Source organism: Microcaecilia unicolor, chromosome 1, assembly GCF_901765095.1.
Source record: "Microcaecilia unicolor chromosome 1, aMicUni1.1, whole genome shotgun sequence".
In the NCBI taxonomy this organism is placed as follows: Eukaryota; Metazoa; Chordata; class Amphibia; order Gymnophiona; family Siphonopidae; genus Microcaecilia; species Microcaecilia unicolor.
Window position 1 is genome coordinate 25,180,474 of NC_044031.1, and position 15,548 is coordinate 25,196,021.

At 44.1% G+C, this 15,548-nt stretch overlaps 1 protein-coding gene across 1 annotated transcript in view; it reads left to right on the top strand.

Moving 5' to 3' along the window:
• Positions 1–4,245: 4,245 nt before the first annotated feature.
• LOC115463645 (zinc finger protein OZF-like) overlaps positions 4,246–15,548 on the top strand; it is a 45,163-nt gene continuing 33,860 nt past the window's right edge. The window contains exon 1 of the mRNA XM_030194351.1: positions 4,246–4,387. Within this exon, the coding sequence (XP_030050211.1) occupies positions 4,358–4,387 (30 nt within the window). The 5' untranslated portion in view covers positions 4,246–4,357. The remainder of the gene's footprint in view (positions 4,388–15,548) is intronic.

Below are 15,548 nucleotides of genomic sequence, written 5' to 3' on the forward strand. Positions count from 1 at the left end.
AGTCCTTCCGTGATGGTGTATAAATATTAGGTAAATTGAAAGAGATGCACTGAGCGTCACATTCTGGAATGATCTCTTCCCCATAAATTCATGAATTGGAAGTCCTTCGTCAGAAGAAAATTGGAATATATTGAGCTCTTATGTTTGCGCATTGCCGATCTTACCACTATTGAATGATGGGAGAGTTGTCGTCCGTGGCCTATAGTGTCTTGGACTCTATGGCCTCTGTTTAATAAACCGTGCTGTAGGCGGTAGTATTTTTAGCACACGCTAATTTAGAAACACTCATATATTCCTATGGGTGTCTCTAGGTTAGCGCCAACTAAAAACGCTAGCGCACTTTAGTAAACAAGGCCCTATATTTGGTGTCTAAACGTTTCTTACTTAGTCTGGAAGAATATGACGTGGTACAGATTGCTTTATGCAGAAGAACCTCATGGATTGGCAGAGCTATTTTTTCTCTAGGGGCATCCTAATATCTTAAGACGCTAAGGCTATTGGCCCTTGGATCAGGTTTTGAAGATGTTAGAATTTCTAAGGATTTTGCCATTTTCATTAAAAATCTAGGGTAAAAAGCGTCTTCCGGATGGGATGTTTCGATGGGCTCCAGTGGTGACGGGTCCGAGGGGAGGACTGCTTTTTCTCGACTTGAAGACGAATGCGATTCCGGGGAAGGTGTCCGTGAACAATGCCCCTAATGAGATGAGATGGAACCATAATTTGAGAGGATTTCAACTTCCATTGATTCAGAGTTGAAATTGACCAGGAGCATTTTTGTCCTGTTGGAGATGGTTTAGGCAAAATATCTGCCTCAGAAGAGCTTGCTTGAACTACTGAAGTTGAAGATGACTTAACTGAAGAGTGTTGCTGTTCTAGCAACTGATGCAGGAAACTTCAGTGAGGAACGGTGTTGGAATTGGTTTGGATGACCATGGAGGTCAGGAGGAGATGTTGATAAAGAATGATCATTAGGAGATTCCACTGATCTGTGAGACTTGATAGAGCATGAGACCCTCCCTCGTGGTGAGGAATGATGGTTCTGTCTGTATTTTGAAGAATGTTGATGAGCATGCTTATGATGTGTCCTGGGGGTGCACAGCTAGCTTTGAGTGGCTTCGTAGATCAGTCAGCTCCGATGAAGCATGGCACTAATGAGAGAAGGCTGAACTGTGAGGTGAAGTGCTGCGTCTCGGCCTTTTCGGCAACAGGGAGCTCCAGTAGCCTGTCAGGCCCGACACGGCCTGCACTTCTATGCTAAGGTTTACGCCCTAGAATAAACCAGGGTGACATAACATAGTTTTACAGCCATAGCCACAATAATTTATTAAGAAGCTGTTAAAAGTAGGACATTTTGGGGTTTAGGTAATACGTACATCCAATGCGTGCCAAATTGCAACTACAGCCCGGCTCCCACATGCCCCGGGCGGTAATTCCATTTTTGACGTGCGCCCAAAACACACGGTAGAAAATACTTCTATTTTCTACTGTATAGCACTTACTTGGCGGTAACTGGCAGTGTATGCACGCTGGCCACTTACCACCCAGTGAGTGCGTGAGACCTTACCGCTAAGTCAATGGGTGGCGGTAAGGTCTCAGCCCAAAAATGGACACGTGGACGTCCATTTTGGCTACAAAAGAAAGCCTTTTTTTCCAGGCGTGCTGAAAAATTGACCTGCGCACATATGACGCAAGATTAAATTCTGTAAAATGTTGAGAAATATTAATTGTGAAAACATTGATAGAAAGTCCCTGAAGGGATGAACTTAATGCCGAAAAAAAACACAATGTCTGGTACTCACAACATAACACAAGCAATTTCGCCACCACAACCACACCAAATTTTTCACTTCCTGTCTCACGTCCCATGTGGAGGAGTGGCCTAGTGGTTAGGGTGGTGGACTTTGGTCCTGGGGAACTGAAGAACTGAGTTCAATTCCCACTTCAGGCACAGGCAGCTCCTTGTGTCTCTGGGCAAGTCACTTAACCCTCCATTGCCCCATGTAAGCCGCATTGAGCCTGCCATGAGTGGGAAAGTGCGGGGTACAAATGTAACAAAAATAAAATAGATACTATTGGAGATTCTACATGACAGGCACAATGCGGCAGGCAATGGAGGGTTAAGTGACTTGCCCAGAGTCACAAGGAGCTGCTTGTGCCGGGAATCGAACTCAGTTCCTCAGGACCAAAGTCCACCACCCTAACCACTAGGCCACTCCTCCATTCCACTCCTCCATTCCATAGGAGCGTGGAGTTAAGAAACCCTTGCTGGACTCGGGGGGGGGGGGGGGGGGGGGGGGGGGGGGGGGGGGGGGGGGGGGGGGAGAGGGGAGATGCCAGGTGGGGTTCTAATTCCCACCCACTTTGGGGTCAGGTTCTGCTGCAGTGGAGGAGTGGCCTAGTCGTTAGAGCACCAGTCTTGTAATCCAGAGGTGGCCAGCTCAAATCCCACTGCTGTTCCTTGTGATCTTGGGCAAATCACTTAACTCTCCATTGCCTCAGGTACAAAATTAGATTGTGAGACCTCCCGGGACAGAGAAATATCCAGAGTATCTGAATGTAACTCACCTTGAACTACTATTGAAAAAAGATGTGAGCAAAAAATAAATACAAGAAACCCTGCATAGCCATCTGTGCACAGCTGTAAAACGCAGCTTTCTTCATTGAGGTCCCCAAAATATGGAAAGCAAGTGATAACTTCAGCACTATTGTGTTGTCAAGCTAATTAACACCTTGTGACTGATAAAAACTATTTATTCTGTCTGTGAGGTCAAAATGCGGCAGCTTTTTTTTTTGGCAGGTCTGAAAATAAGCAGTGTTGGGCACCCTAGGGGGCAGCTTGATGTTGAATGCCAGCATTACAGTTTTGTTTTTTCCCCCCACCAGATAGTAACATAGTAGAAGACGGCAGAAAAAGACCCGCACGGTCCATCCAGTCTGCCCAAGAAATGTGCTACTTTTTTGTGTATACCTTACCTTGATTTGTACCTGTCTTTTTCAGGGCACAGACCGTATAAGTCTGGCCAGCGCTATCTTCGCCTCCCCACCACCAACCCCTCTTCCCCCCACCAGCTCCATCATTTGATATACCAGTCCAGCCTACACAAATATCTGTCTCAAATGGGCTCACAATCTAAGTATTATTTAGCAAAACTTAATATGTTTTTTTTTTCCTTTTGAATTCATCCCTCTCCAAACCATTACATAGTAACATAGTAAATGACGGCAGATAAAGACCTGCACGGTCCATCCAGTCTGCCCAACAAGATAAACTCATTTTACATGATTAACGATAAAAAACACAATTTATGCTAATTAGTAAGAATGTATTTCCAACTTTTGTTACTTCCTTCACTTTAAATAATTCCACATGCGCTCTCTCAGCTTCCATAGGGATTTTAGGGATAATAATTGATCAGTCTTTATCCTTGGATGCAGAAATCAATTTTATTATTAAACGGTCTATTTTTGTTGATGAGAAATTTGCGTAGGATTCATAGGTATTTTGATATTACACATTTTAGGCATTATACATTCTTTCTTTTTCACAACACTTTACCCAACTTACACCCTCTTTCCTCCCCTACCTCTACCACCTTCCCCCTTATCCTTTCTTAGTCCACCTCTTTATATATTCTATTCAAATGTTTTCTCCATTTTGTGCAATCTTGTAAATGTGTTTTATTATGTAAGCCGCATTGAGCCTGCTACAGGTGGGAAAGCGGGGCTGGTGGTTGGGAGGCGGGGATAGTGCTGGGCAGACTTATAAGGTCTGTGCCCTGAAAATGACAGGTACAAATCAAGGTCAGAGTGGATGGACCGTGCAGGTCTTTTTCTGCCGTCATCTACTATGTTATGTTACTATACAATACGATCGTTTGTACCTGGGGCAATTGAGGGTTAAGTGATTTGCCCAGACTCACAGGGAACTGCAGTGGGAATCAAGCCCAATTCCCCAGGATCTCAACCCGGGGGGGGGGGGGGGAAGGGGTGGAACCCGCTTCCCCACCGCTAGGCCACGCCTCCTACCCAGCACAAAGCCAAAGCTGAGTGTGGCTGCAGCTAAGGATTCGATAGATGGCAGCTCCTTTCTCTTCAGGCTCTTAATCTCTCTCTCTTTCTCCCTCCTTCCTGCTTCAGTGAGTCTCCTCCTCAGTCCCCAACCCCCCCCCCCCCTCCTCCTCCTCCTCCCCCTCCCCCCTGCCAGACCAGTGCCTCTGAAGCCATTAGGAGCAGACAGGGCTCAGCAGCAGCACCAGCACTGACCCAGCAAAGCCCAGATCTGCCCCTCTGGGGGGCTCGTGCAGGGAGGGAGGGAGCCAGGGCTGCAGATCGGGCTCTTGAGAAGGCAGGAGAGAGAATGGCTGCAGCAGGGCTTTCTGCCCGGCAGGTAGGAGGCGCTTAAGTCGAGGAGCTCTTTGTATTGCAGAAAGAAAAAAAAAAGCAGCCCCAAATCCCTGTCTTCCTTTGTGCTGGATTGATCCAGGGCAGGTAAAATCGCCTAGCAGGGCCACATCCGGCAGCATCTAGTCTTGCAGTCCCACCCCTCTGCAGATATCTGTGTTGCAAAGGCTCGGTGCAAGCAAGTCTTTACAATCATAATAATAATAGCAAATAGATTATACATAGTGAGTAATATTTCTCTGCTGCATGAATGGTAGCAGCCATGGCTCAGTTTTCACAGGCCTGCAGGAAAAGCTGCCAAGTCTCCGAGGATCTGGGGCTGGCTGCATGGGAACAGCAGCTCTGCTAGAGGCTGGCTGTCTTTGTCTTCATGGATCAGTTCACACAGGTTCCTGCTGGCTTTGTCCCCCCTTCAGGAAAGCCATGCGGTCATGATCCTGTGAAGTCAGTGCAGTGAGGCATATCAGATCATAATAACACAACATGAGCGCATATGCAGATACTTGCAGCTCTCAGTTGTGCCTCGTGATTGAGCAGTAACTCATCAGGCTCTCCTCTTTATTTACAGCTCTCCCACCCAGGGCCGCCGAGAGACTGGGCCAGGCCTGAGACAAGGCCGCCCCCCAGGGCCTCCCCCACCCGAGGTCACTGGGCCCCGCCCGCCACCGGGCCCTCTCTCCACCCCCGGGCCCTCTGCACTGACCTTAAGCGCCTCACCTTCGAAAGCGCAGCAAGCAGCGGCAGACCACTCCTTCCTTCTGTGTCCTGCCCTTTATGTCAGGCGAGGGCGGGACACGGAAGGAAGGAGTGGTCTGCCACTGCTTGCTGCACCTTCGAAGGTGAGGTGCTTAAATTCAATGCCAGGGAGTGATGGAGGGCGGGCGGGCCGGACTGCGGCAGCGGGCCTGGGCCTGGGGAATTTTGTCCCCCCTGTCCCCCCCTCTCGGCAGCCCTGCTCCCACCCATCCTTACCACCGTCCTTAAGGAGTCTCGAATTCCTGTCTTTGGATTTAATTACAACCGTTTCCGGTGGGAGGTTATTGCAGTCCTCCACCACTCTTGGCCAGATGCTGAAAACTCCGGCGCTGTTCCGAATAGCGCGATAAAAATACCACCGGAACAGCGCAAAAAAACCCGAACACCCTAATGCTCAACGCTAATGAGATGCAAATATAGACGCCTTGAAAGTGTTGAGTATTAGGGAATTTGGCGGGAGGATCGTGCTTGACGCATACTCACAGGAGTCCCACGTTAAGCTCGGCTCCTGTGCGCATGTACCTGGTAAAACACGGCCATGAAGCGCACATTGCTGTCTGTTTTCTGCAGCCTAAATATAAGCGTTTAAATTTTTTTTTTCAGCTTGGACACTTACATGTAGATGCAGGAAACGGACGTTTAAAATGTTTGTTGTTAGCAAATGCTTTATTTTTATTACATTTGTACCCCGCACTTTCCCACTCATGGTTGGCTCAATGTAGCTTACATGGGGCAATGGAGGGTTAAGTGACTTGCCCAGAGTCACAAGGAGCTGCCTGTGCCTGAAGTGGGAATTGAACTCAGTTCCTCAGGACCAAAGTCCACCGCCCTAACCACTAGGCCACTCCTCCACTGTTGCTACTATTTGAGATTCTACATGGAATGTTGCTACTATTGGAGATTCTACATTCCACTAGCAACATTCCATGTAGAAGTCGGCCCTTGCAGATCACCAATGTGGCCGCGCAGGCTTCTGCTTCTGTGAGTCTGACGTCCTGCACGTACGTGCAGGACGTCAGACTCACAGAAACAGAAGCCTGCGCAGCCTTCTACATGGAATGTTGCTAGTGGAATAGCTGAAACCACTAATATCTCCAATCCACAAATCTTTGGAAACTGCTATCTCGCTCTTCACTCATCCAAAGATAAGAACTAAGTGTATGCTCACCACAATTATAAAAATACCACTGTAAATATGTGTTTATATATATGCAGATTTCACATGTTTTATATATTTATTGGGAACCCTCGGACGATACCACTTAACGGCAATTTCATTAATTTTTTGCCTAGTGGCTAGGTCTCTCTTCATAGGGCATTCCCTTTTGTTAAACCATAAATAATTGCAGTTGCAAACACTTTTCACTCGTGCCCAAAAGTATACGTGCTCAAAATATAATAATTCAAAAAGGAAAAAAGGAAAAAACTTATCTTGAACATTACTACATGTCTCTCTGTTGAAGTCCACTTTGGCTTCCCCTAAATTACGCCCGACGCCGCGGGTTTCAATATTTTCATCAGGGACTCGGGTTAATCTTGCCCGCCTTGAATCCTCAACAGTCCATGCACGCAGACTCTCGCTGTGCACTAGATTGTTCTTCCTTGGCGCTATTTAATGACAATGAAGTACTGACGCTTCAGTAAGACGTCACTGTGGGAACAAAATTTAAAGTTGGTAAAAAGCCCCCCCATCAACGTAGTTTGTTACAAAGTACCAAAGATATCTTGTTCGTAATGCATTTAATACTTGAAATTTATGCTTAAAGCATTACACTCATCCAACTTACTAGAACAAAGTAAATTTTTTGAAAAAATATATACATGTATTTAAGCTGATTAGGAAAGTGACATATTCACTAAAATTGAGATCAAATCATAGAATTCCATTCAACCGATTCATTTAATCCATGAGGACTGACTGTGTGTAACCTATGTATCCACCATTGTTCTCTTCGTGTCAAAACTGTAGCTCGATCCCGTCCCGCGATGGTCTCTGGGACTTGCTCTATGATAAACCATTTTAAATCCGCAAAAGTGTGATGGTGCTGTAAACAGTGTGGTACCAGAGGGGCTGTCAACGTTTTTGTTTTTAATTTACTTTTATGTTCTATGAGTCTAATTCTCATAGTCCTTATAGTACGACCAACATATTGCAAAGAGCACGGACAATATATAATGTACACCACATAAGATGATAAACAGGTAGTCTGTTGTTCCATATTGTATGTGCGTCGGGTGCTGGCATGAGTCCACTGAGACATAGTGCTTGTTTGGGCACAGAATTGGCACTGACCACATGGCTGATGGCATCCTGCTATAGCAGTAGAAGGTTCGGAAAGAAAATGAGTGTGAACTAATTGATCTTTTAAATTTCTGCCCCTCGTGTAGGCTATACATGGATATTCCTGAAATGTTGGATGCAATGTAAGTACCTGCCAATGTTTAAAGATTAAATGGGTCACCTTAGGGGCCAAAGTGGAAAACCCCAGTACACATATCATTTTGTCCATCTGTTCCTTGTCTCTTTCTCTTTCTTTATTCAACAGCAATAAAGAACGCTGAGCATACCAAGCTCTGTTGTACGCTTGATGAATACACTTCTGATTATATCCCCTGGCTTGCAACTTTAACATAAGCATACGGGCTTGCTCCTTAAACGTTTCATCGGTAGAGCAGATCCTACGTAACCGTAAGAACTGACCTATCGGGAGAGACCACTTCAATTTATGTGGATGATGGCTATGCCATGACAAAAGAGTGTTCCGATCAGTGGATTTATGATATACTGTAACCTGTAGTTTATCAGATGTTTTATAAATCCAAGCATCTAGAAATGAAATATGAATGGTACTACTATTAGACGTAAATTTTAAATTATTGTCTAGATGATTTAACCATCCTAAGAAATGTTCCAATTGATCTTGAGTACCTGTCCATAAAAAGAATACATCATCGATGAAACGTACCCAATGGGTGATATAATCCTTATACCAAGATGATTGGTATAAGTTGTCTTCCTCAAATTGACTGACGTAGAGATTGGCGATGCTTGGGGCGGCTGCAGTACCCATTGCCACTCCTTTCTTTTGTAAGTAAAAAGTGTGATCGAATTCAAAATAATTGTTCTTAAGTATCAGCGTAGCAAACGCCACAAGTAAGTCAGTAGGGATTCGTTCATCCATTTTACGGTCACTCAAAGTTTTTTGAACTATAATTAAAGCAGCCTCTTGTGGTATGTTAGAATATAAGGCCTCTATATCTAGAGTAACTAACAAAGCTGTAGAGGAAATCTGCCCTATTGCCTCAATATGTCGTAGAAAATGAGGTGTATCCTGTATATATGACTTTGCCAGTTTGACATACGGTTGAAGAAAATGATCCAGCATCTTGGACAATGGTTCCAAGATAGTGCCCGTAAGGGACACTATCGGGCGTCCTGGAGGTTTTGTCAAATGTTTGTGCACTTTAGGTACCGTGTAAAACACTGGAGTCCGTGGTTTAGATGTTTGTAAAAATCTTGACTCCGCCTTTGTTAGGGTAGCCTGTTGGACTGCTTTTTCTACTAGCTCTGAAATAGCCCCTTGTAAAGTTTCTTTTGGATCTTCTATTAACACTTCATAGAACTCCAAATCCTGAAGTTGTCGGTTCACTTCCTGAATATATGATTGTTTATTTTGAATAACAATTGAACCTCCCTTGTCTGCCGGGCGTATGACAATGTTAGGGTCTGTTGATAATTCCTGTAAGGCTAGTCGTTCCTTCCGAGATATATTGACATGCTGCTTCTTCCTAAGGTTCTTCCCTGACTGGTTAGTTTCTAAATAATCTAGATCCCGTAATACCAAGGCTTTGAACATGGCTATATGGGGATCCATCGGCCCAGGTGGGACCCATCGCGATTTTGGGCGAAAAATAGAAACGTCCCTATCAACACCTGAGCCCTGAGCAAAAAATAATTTAACTTGTAAATTACGAAAAATACGGGCCAAATCTATACGGGTGTTGAAGGGATTATATGCAACAGTGGGGACAAAAGACAAGCCCCGTTCCAATACCTGAGATTGTTCCCCTGTCAGTTGTTTGTCCGATATGTTAATTACATTTGATTGCGCAATTGAACAGACCTTGTTACCGGGCCTGAGCCCCCTAAAAAAGATTGTGTAGGGGGTAAAGAAGCCCCTACTGCGCTACCCAACGGTGTGCTCGATCTAGTAGATGAAAAAGACACTTGAGGCTGGGCAGTGGTAGGAAGAGGAGGGGGAAGGGCAGCCGAAATAGGGGGCAAAATAGACGGGTATGTTGCCACCACCTGGGGCTGTAAATTACCCGAACTCATGTATAAAGGTCCCTGTTGACCATGACTTATATTTGTGACTGGTGCCCATGTAGATGGATGATAACTTGATTGCTGATGATATTGTTGCACATATTGCTGGTTGTCCCAGTTACCTCTTCTTCGATTGCCCCTTCTGCGCGACCGTCCTCCTCTGCCCCTTCGTCGGGTCTGCACGCTAAGACCACCATCTGAATATTCTTCAGAGCTGCTTAAAGCTTCCGGGATATTTTTCATAGAGCTTTGTAATGAAGGGTGGTTTTCTCGATTAAGCCAGTCATAAATAGGACCTAACGCATAATCTTGTTGGTCCCGTTGGAATTTCTTCAATTTGTTTTGTCTTAATGCAAAATGATATTGATCCACGGTCGCCACCTCACCGCTCAAAAATTCTTCTGGTCGAGACATATTATCAGAGACATTCAATTGTGTGAGAACTTCATCCAATTCTGCTTGTAACACTTTAATGTCTTCTTGCGCTGTTTCAATTACCAATACCATAAGGTCTCTCGAACACCGATTAAGTATAGCTGCCCAGTGTTCTAAAAATACAGGCTTATCCAGAAAGATCTTTGGAGCTTTATTGAGGCGCAACCCTCTTGGGATCAACTGATGTTTGATATATTCTATCAACAATTGTTCATGTAGTTGTAAACGAATGATGTTACGTCTAAGTTGGACATAGCGATTCTTCAAAGTATATAAATTCATATCACTCTCCTGTTGGCCCCCATGCCCAAGGAGGGAGGATCTTTGTAACATCGACGTCACATGTTCGTCTGAGTACCCGAACATGGATTGCCATTTAGCTGCCATGGAGATGAATACTTCCAAAAACCTGAAACCACTAATATCTCCAATCCACAAATCTTTGGAAACTGCTATCTCGCTCTTCACTCATCCAAAGATAAGAACTAAGTGTATGCTCACCACAATTATAAAAATACCACTGTAAATATGTGTTTATATATATGCAGATTTCACATGTTTTATATATTTATTGGGAACCCTCGGACGATACCACTTAACGGCAATTTCATTAATTTTTTGCCTAGTGGCTAGGTCTCTCTTCATAGGGCATTCCCTTTTGTTAAACCATAAATAATTGCAGTTGCAAACACTTTTCACTCGTGCCCAAAAGTATACGTGCTCAAAATATAATAATTCAAAAAGGAAAAAACTTATCTTGAACATTACTACATGTCTCTCTGTTGAAGTCCACTTTGGCTTCCCCTAAATTACGCCCGACGCCACGGGTTTCAATATTTTCATCAGGGACTCGGGTTAATCTTGCCCGCCTTGAATCCTCAACAGTCCATGCACGCAGACTCTCGCTGTGCACTAGATTGTTCTTCCTTGGCGCTATTTAATGACAATGAAGTACTGACGCTTCAGTAAGACGTCACTGTGGGAACAAAATTTAAAGTTGGTAAAAAGCCCCCCCATCAACGTAGTTTGTTACAAAGTACCAAAGATATCTTGTTCGTAATGCATTTAATACTTGAAATTTATGCTTAAAGCATTACACTCATCCAACTTACTAGAACAAAGTAAATTTTTTGAAAAAATATATACATGTATTTAAGCTGATTAGGAAAGTGACATATTCACTAAAATTGAGATCAAATCATAGAATTCCATTCAACCGATTCATTTAATCCATGAGGACTGACTGTGTGTAACCTATGTATCCACCATTGTTCTCTTCGTGTCAAAACTGTAGCTCGATCCCGTCCCGCGATGGTCTCTGGGACTTGCTCTATGATAAACCATTTTAAATCCGCAAAAGTGTGATGGTGCTGTAAACAGTGTGGTACCAGAGGGGCTGTCAACGTTTTTGTTTTTAATTTACTTTTATGTTCTATGAGTCTAAATCTCATAGTCCTTATAGTACGACCAACATATTGCAAAGAGCACGGACAATATATAATGTACACCACATAAGATGATAAACAGGTAGTCTGTTGTTCCATATTGTATGTGCGTCGGGTGCTGGCATGAGTCCACTGAGACATAGTGCTTGTTTGGGCACAGAATTGGCACTGACCACATGGCTGATGGCATCCTGCTATAGCAGTAGAAGGTTCGGAAAGAAAATGAGTGTGAACTAATTGATCTTTTAAATTTCTGCCCCTCGTGTAGGCTATACATGGATATTCCTGAAATGTTGGATGCAATGTCTCAGTGGACTCATGCCAGCACCCGACGCACATACAATATGGAACAACAGACTACCTGTTTATCATCTTATGTGGTGTACATTATATATTGTCCGTGCTCTTTGCAATATGTTGGTCGTACTATAAGGACTATGAGAATTAGACTCATAGAACATAAAAGTAAATTAAAAACAAAAACGTTGACAGCCCCTCTGGTACCACACTGTTTACAGCACCATCACACTTTTGCGGATTTAAAATGGTTTATCATAGAGCAAGTCCCAGAGACCATCGCGGGACGGGATCGAGCTACAGTTTTGACACGAAGAGAACAATGGTGGATACATAGGTTACACACAGTCAGTCCTCATGGATTAAATGAATCGGTTGAATGGAATTCTATGATTTGATCTCAATTTTAGTGAATATGTCACTTTCCTAATCAGCTTAAATACATGTATATATTTTTTCAAAAAATTTACTTTGTTCTAGTAAGTTGGATGAGTGTAATGCTTTAAGCATAAATTTCAAGTATTAAATGCATTACGAACAAGATATCTTTGGTACTTTGTAACAAACTACGTTGATGGGGGGGCTTTTTACCAACTTTAAATTTTGTTCCCACAGTGACGTCTTACTGAAGCGTCAGTACTTCATTGTCATTAAATAGCGCCAAGGAAGAACAATCTAGTGCACAGCGAGAGTCTGCGTGCATGGACTGTTGAGGATTCAAGGCGGGCAAGATTAACCCGAGTCCCTGATGAAAATATTGAAACCCGCGGCGTCGGGCGTAATTTAGGGGAAGCCAAAGTGGACTTCAACAGAGAGACATGTAGTAATGTTCAAGATAAGTTTTTTCCTTTTTTCCTTTTTGAATTATTATATTTTGAGCACGTATACTTTTGGGCACGAGTGAAAAGTGTTTGCAACTGCAATTATTTATGGTTTAACAAAAGGGAATGCCCTATGAAGAGAGACCTAGCCACTAGGCAAAAAATTAATGAAATTGCCGTTAAGTGGTATCGTCCGAGGGTTCCCAATAAATATATAAAACATGTGAAATCTGCATATATATAAACACATATTTACAGTGGTATTTTTATAATTGTGGTGAGCATACACTTAGTTCTTATCTTTGGATGAGTGAAGAGCTAGTGGAATAGCAACATTCCATGTAGAATCTCCAATAGTAGCAACATTCCATGTAGAATTTCCAATAGTAGCAACATTCCATGTAGAATCTCCAATAGTATCTATTTTATTTTGGTTACATTTGTACCCCGCGCTTTCCCACTCATGGCAGGCTCAATGCGGCAATGGAGGGTTAAGTGACTTGCCCAGAGTCACAAGGAGCTGCCTGTGTCTGAAGTGGGAATCGAACTCAGTTCCCCAGGACCAAAGTCCACCACCCCAACCACTAGGCCACTCCTCCACTCCATTCCATTCCACTTAGACGCTAGAAAGAGTCGACAATGGGTGGAGTCTCATGACCGGTACTTAAGGGCTTGCACGGGCTTCTTTCTGCGTCCTAAAGTGATCAAAACCGGCAGATTTTGCAGAAAGAATCACGAGAGCAGCATAAGAATCATTTATTTTATTCATTTTATTTGTTACATTTGTATCCCACATTTTCCCACCTATTTGTAGGCTGAATGTGGCTTACATAGTACCGGAGAGGCCTTTGCAGGCTCCAGCGTGAACAAATACAAAGTGATGTTGTGATATGATCAAGTTCGTGTGGCCCAGCCACACTAGGGAATCGTACAACGGAAGAGTTGTGTTGTGTCCATTACGTTCTTTGGTTTTGTTGTGTTGCAGAGATCAGGCATTTATGTTGGATCAGTAGGGTATGCCTTTTTAAACAGGCTAGTTGTTAGTGTTTTCCGGAAGTTTAGGTGGTCGTTTGTAGTTTTCAAGGCTTTTGGTAATGCGTTCGACAGTTGTGTGCTTATGTAAGAGAAACTGGACGCGTAAGTTGATTTGTATTTGAGTCCTTTGCAGCTTGGGTAGTGCAGATTTAGGTACGTTCCTGTTGATTCGGATGTGTTTCTAGTTGGTAGGTCGATCAAGTCTGTCATGTATCCCGTAGCTTCACCGTAGATAATTTTGTGAACCAGAGTGCAGATTTTGAAAGCAATGCGTTCTTTGATTGGGAGCCAGTGTAGCTTTTCGCGAAGGGGTTTTGCGCTTTCAAATTGCGTTTTTTCCGAAGAAAAGCCTAGCTGCTGTGTTTTGAGCGGTCTGAAGTTTCTTTAAGGTTTGTTCTTTGCATCCCGCTTTAAACTTAGACGCTGGAAAGAGAACGACAATGGGTGGAGTCTCACGACCGGCACTTAAGGGCTTGCACGGGCTTCTTTCTGCATTCTAAAGTGATCAAAACCGGCAGATTTTGCAGGAAGAATCACGAGAGCAGCATGAGAATCATGGGAAATCCACTCCCGGCCTGGCATTATTTTTTACAGCAGTAAAGCAGTTCTGTTTCGGGCGCTGTTTTCTGAGCATTGGGGAGGAATACAAAATGACCTCCTTTACATGAGCTTGACTGTATTTGCTCGCGCAAAGGCCTCCTGCACTCTGCGCTAGACCCCTCTGAACATTACATACCGGTAATGACCCCAAGCAGCACTTTTGAGCATTGGGGCACCTGTGAACAAATATTCCCTGAGCCTCCCTCCTGTGACCCACTGTCCTTTAATTTGCCTGTGTATGAAAAATGCCTCTTTTTGTACTTTTATTTTGTTACATTTGTACCCCGCACTTTCCCACTCATGGCAGACGCAGTGCAGCTTACGTGGGACAATGGAGGGTTAAGTGACTTGCCCAGAGTTACAAGGAGCTGCCTGTGCCTGAAGTGGGAATCGAACTCAGTTCCTCAGGACCAAAGTCCACCACCCTAACCCACTAGGTCACTTCTCCACTGTTGCTGCATGTAGAAGTCGGCCCTTGCAGATCAGCAATGCGGCCGCGCAGGCTTCTGTTTCTGTGAGTCTGACATCCTGCAGGACATCAGACTCACAGAAACAGAAGCCTGCGCAGCCTTCTACATGGAATGTTGCTAGTGGAATACCTTGATTTGTACCTGTCCTTTTCAGGGCACAGACCGTATAAGTCTGTCCAGCACCATCTCCATCTTCCGCCACCGGCTTTGCCACCCAATCTCGTCTAAGCTCTTTAGGATCCATTCCTTCTGAGCAGGATTCCTTTATGTTTATCCCACGCATGTTTGAATTCCGTTACCGTTTTCGTTTCCACCACCTCCCGTGGGAGGGCATTCCAAGCATCCACTACTCTCTCCGTGAAAAAATACTTCCTGACATTTTTCTTGAGTCTGCCCCCCTTCAATCTCATTTCATGTCCTCTCGTTCTACTGCCTTCGCATCTCCGGAAAAGGTTAGTTTGCAGATTAATACCTTTCAAATATTTGAACGTCTGTATCATATCACCCCTGTTTCTCCTTTCCTCCAGGGTATACATGTTCAGGTCAGCAAGACTCTCCTCATATGTCTTGTAACGCAAATCCCATACCATTCTCGTAGCTTTTCTTTGCACCGCTTCAATTCTTTTTATATCCTTAACAAGATACGGCCTCCAGAACTGAACACAATACTCTAGGTGGGGCCTCACCAATGATTTATATAGGGGCATCAACACCCCCTTTCTTCTGCTGGTCACACCTCTCTCTATACAGCCTAACAACCTTCTAGCTAGGGCCACCGCCTTGTCACACTGTTTCATCGCCTTCAAATCCTTAGATACTATCACCCCAAGATCCCTCTCCCCATCCGTACCTATCAGACTCTCCCCGCCTAACACATACGTCTCCCGTGGATTTCTACTCCCTAAGTGCATCACTTTGCATTTCTTCGCATTGAATTTTAATTGCCAAACCTTAGACCATT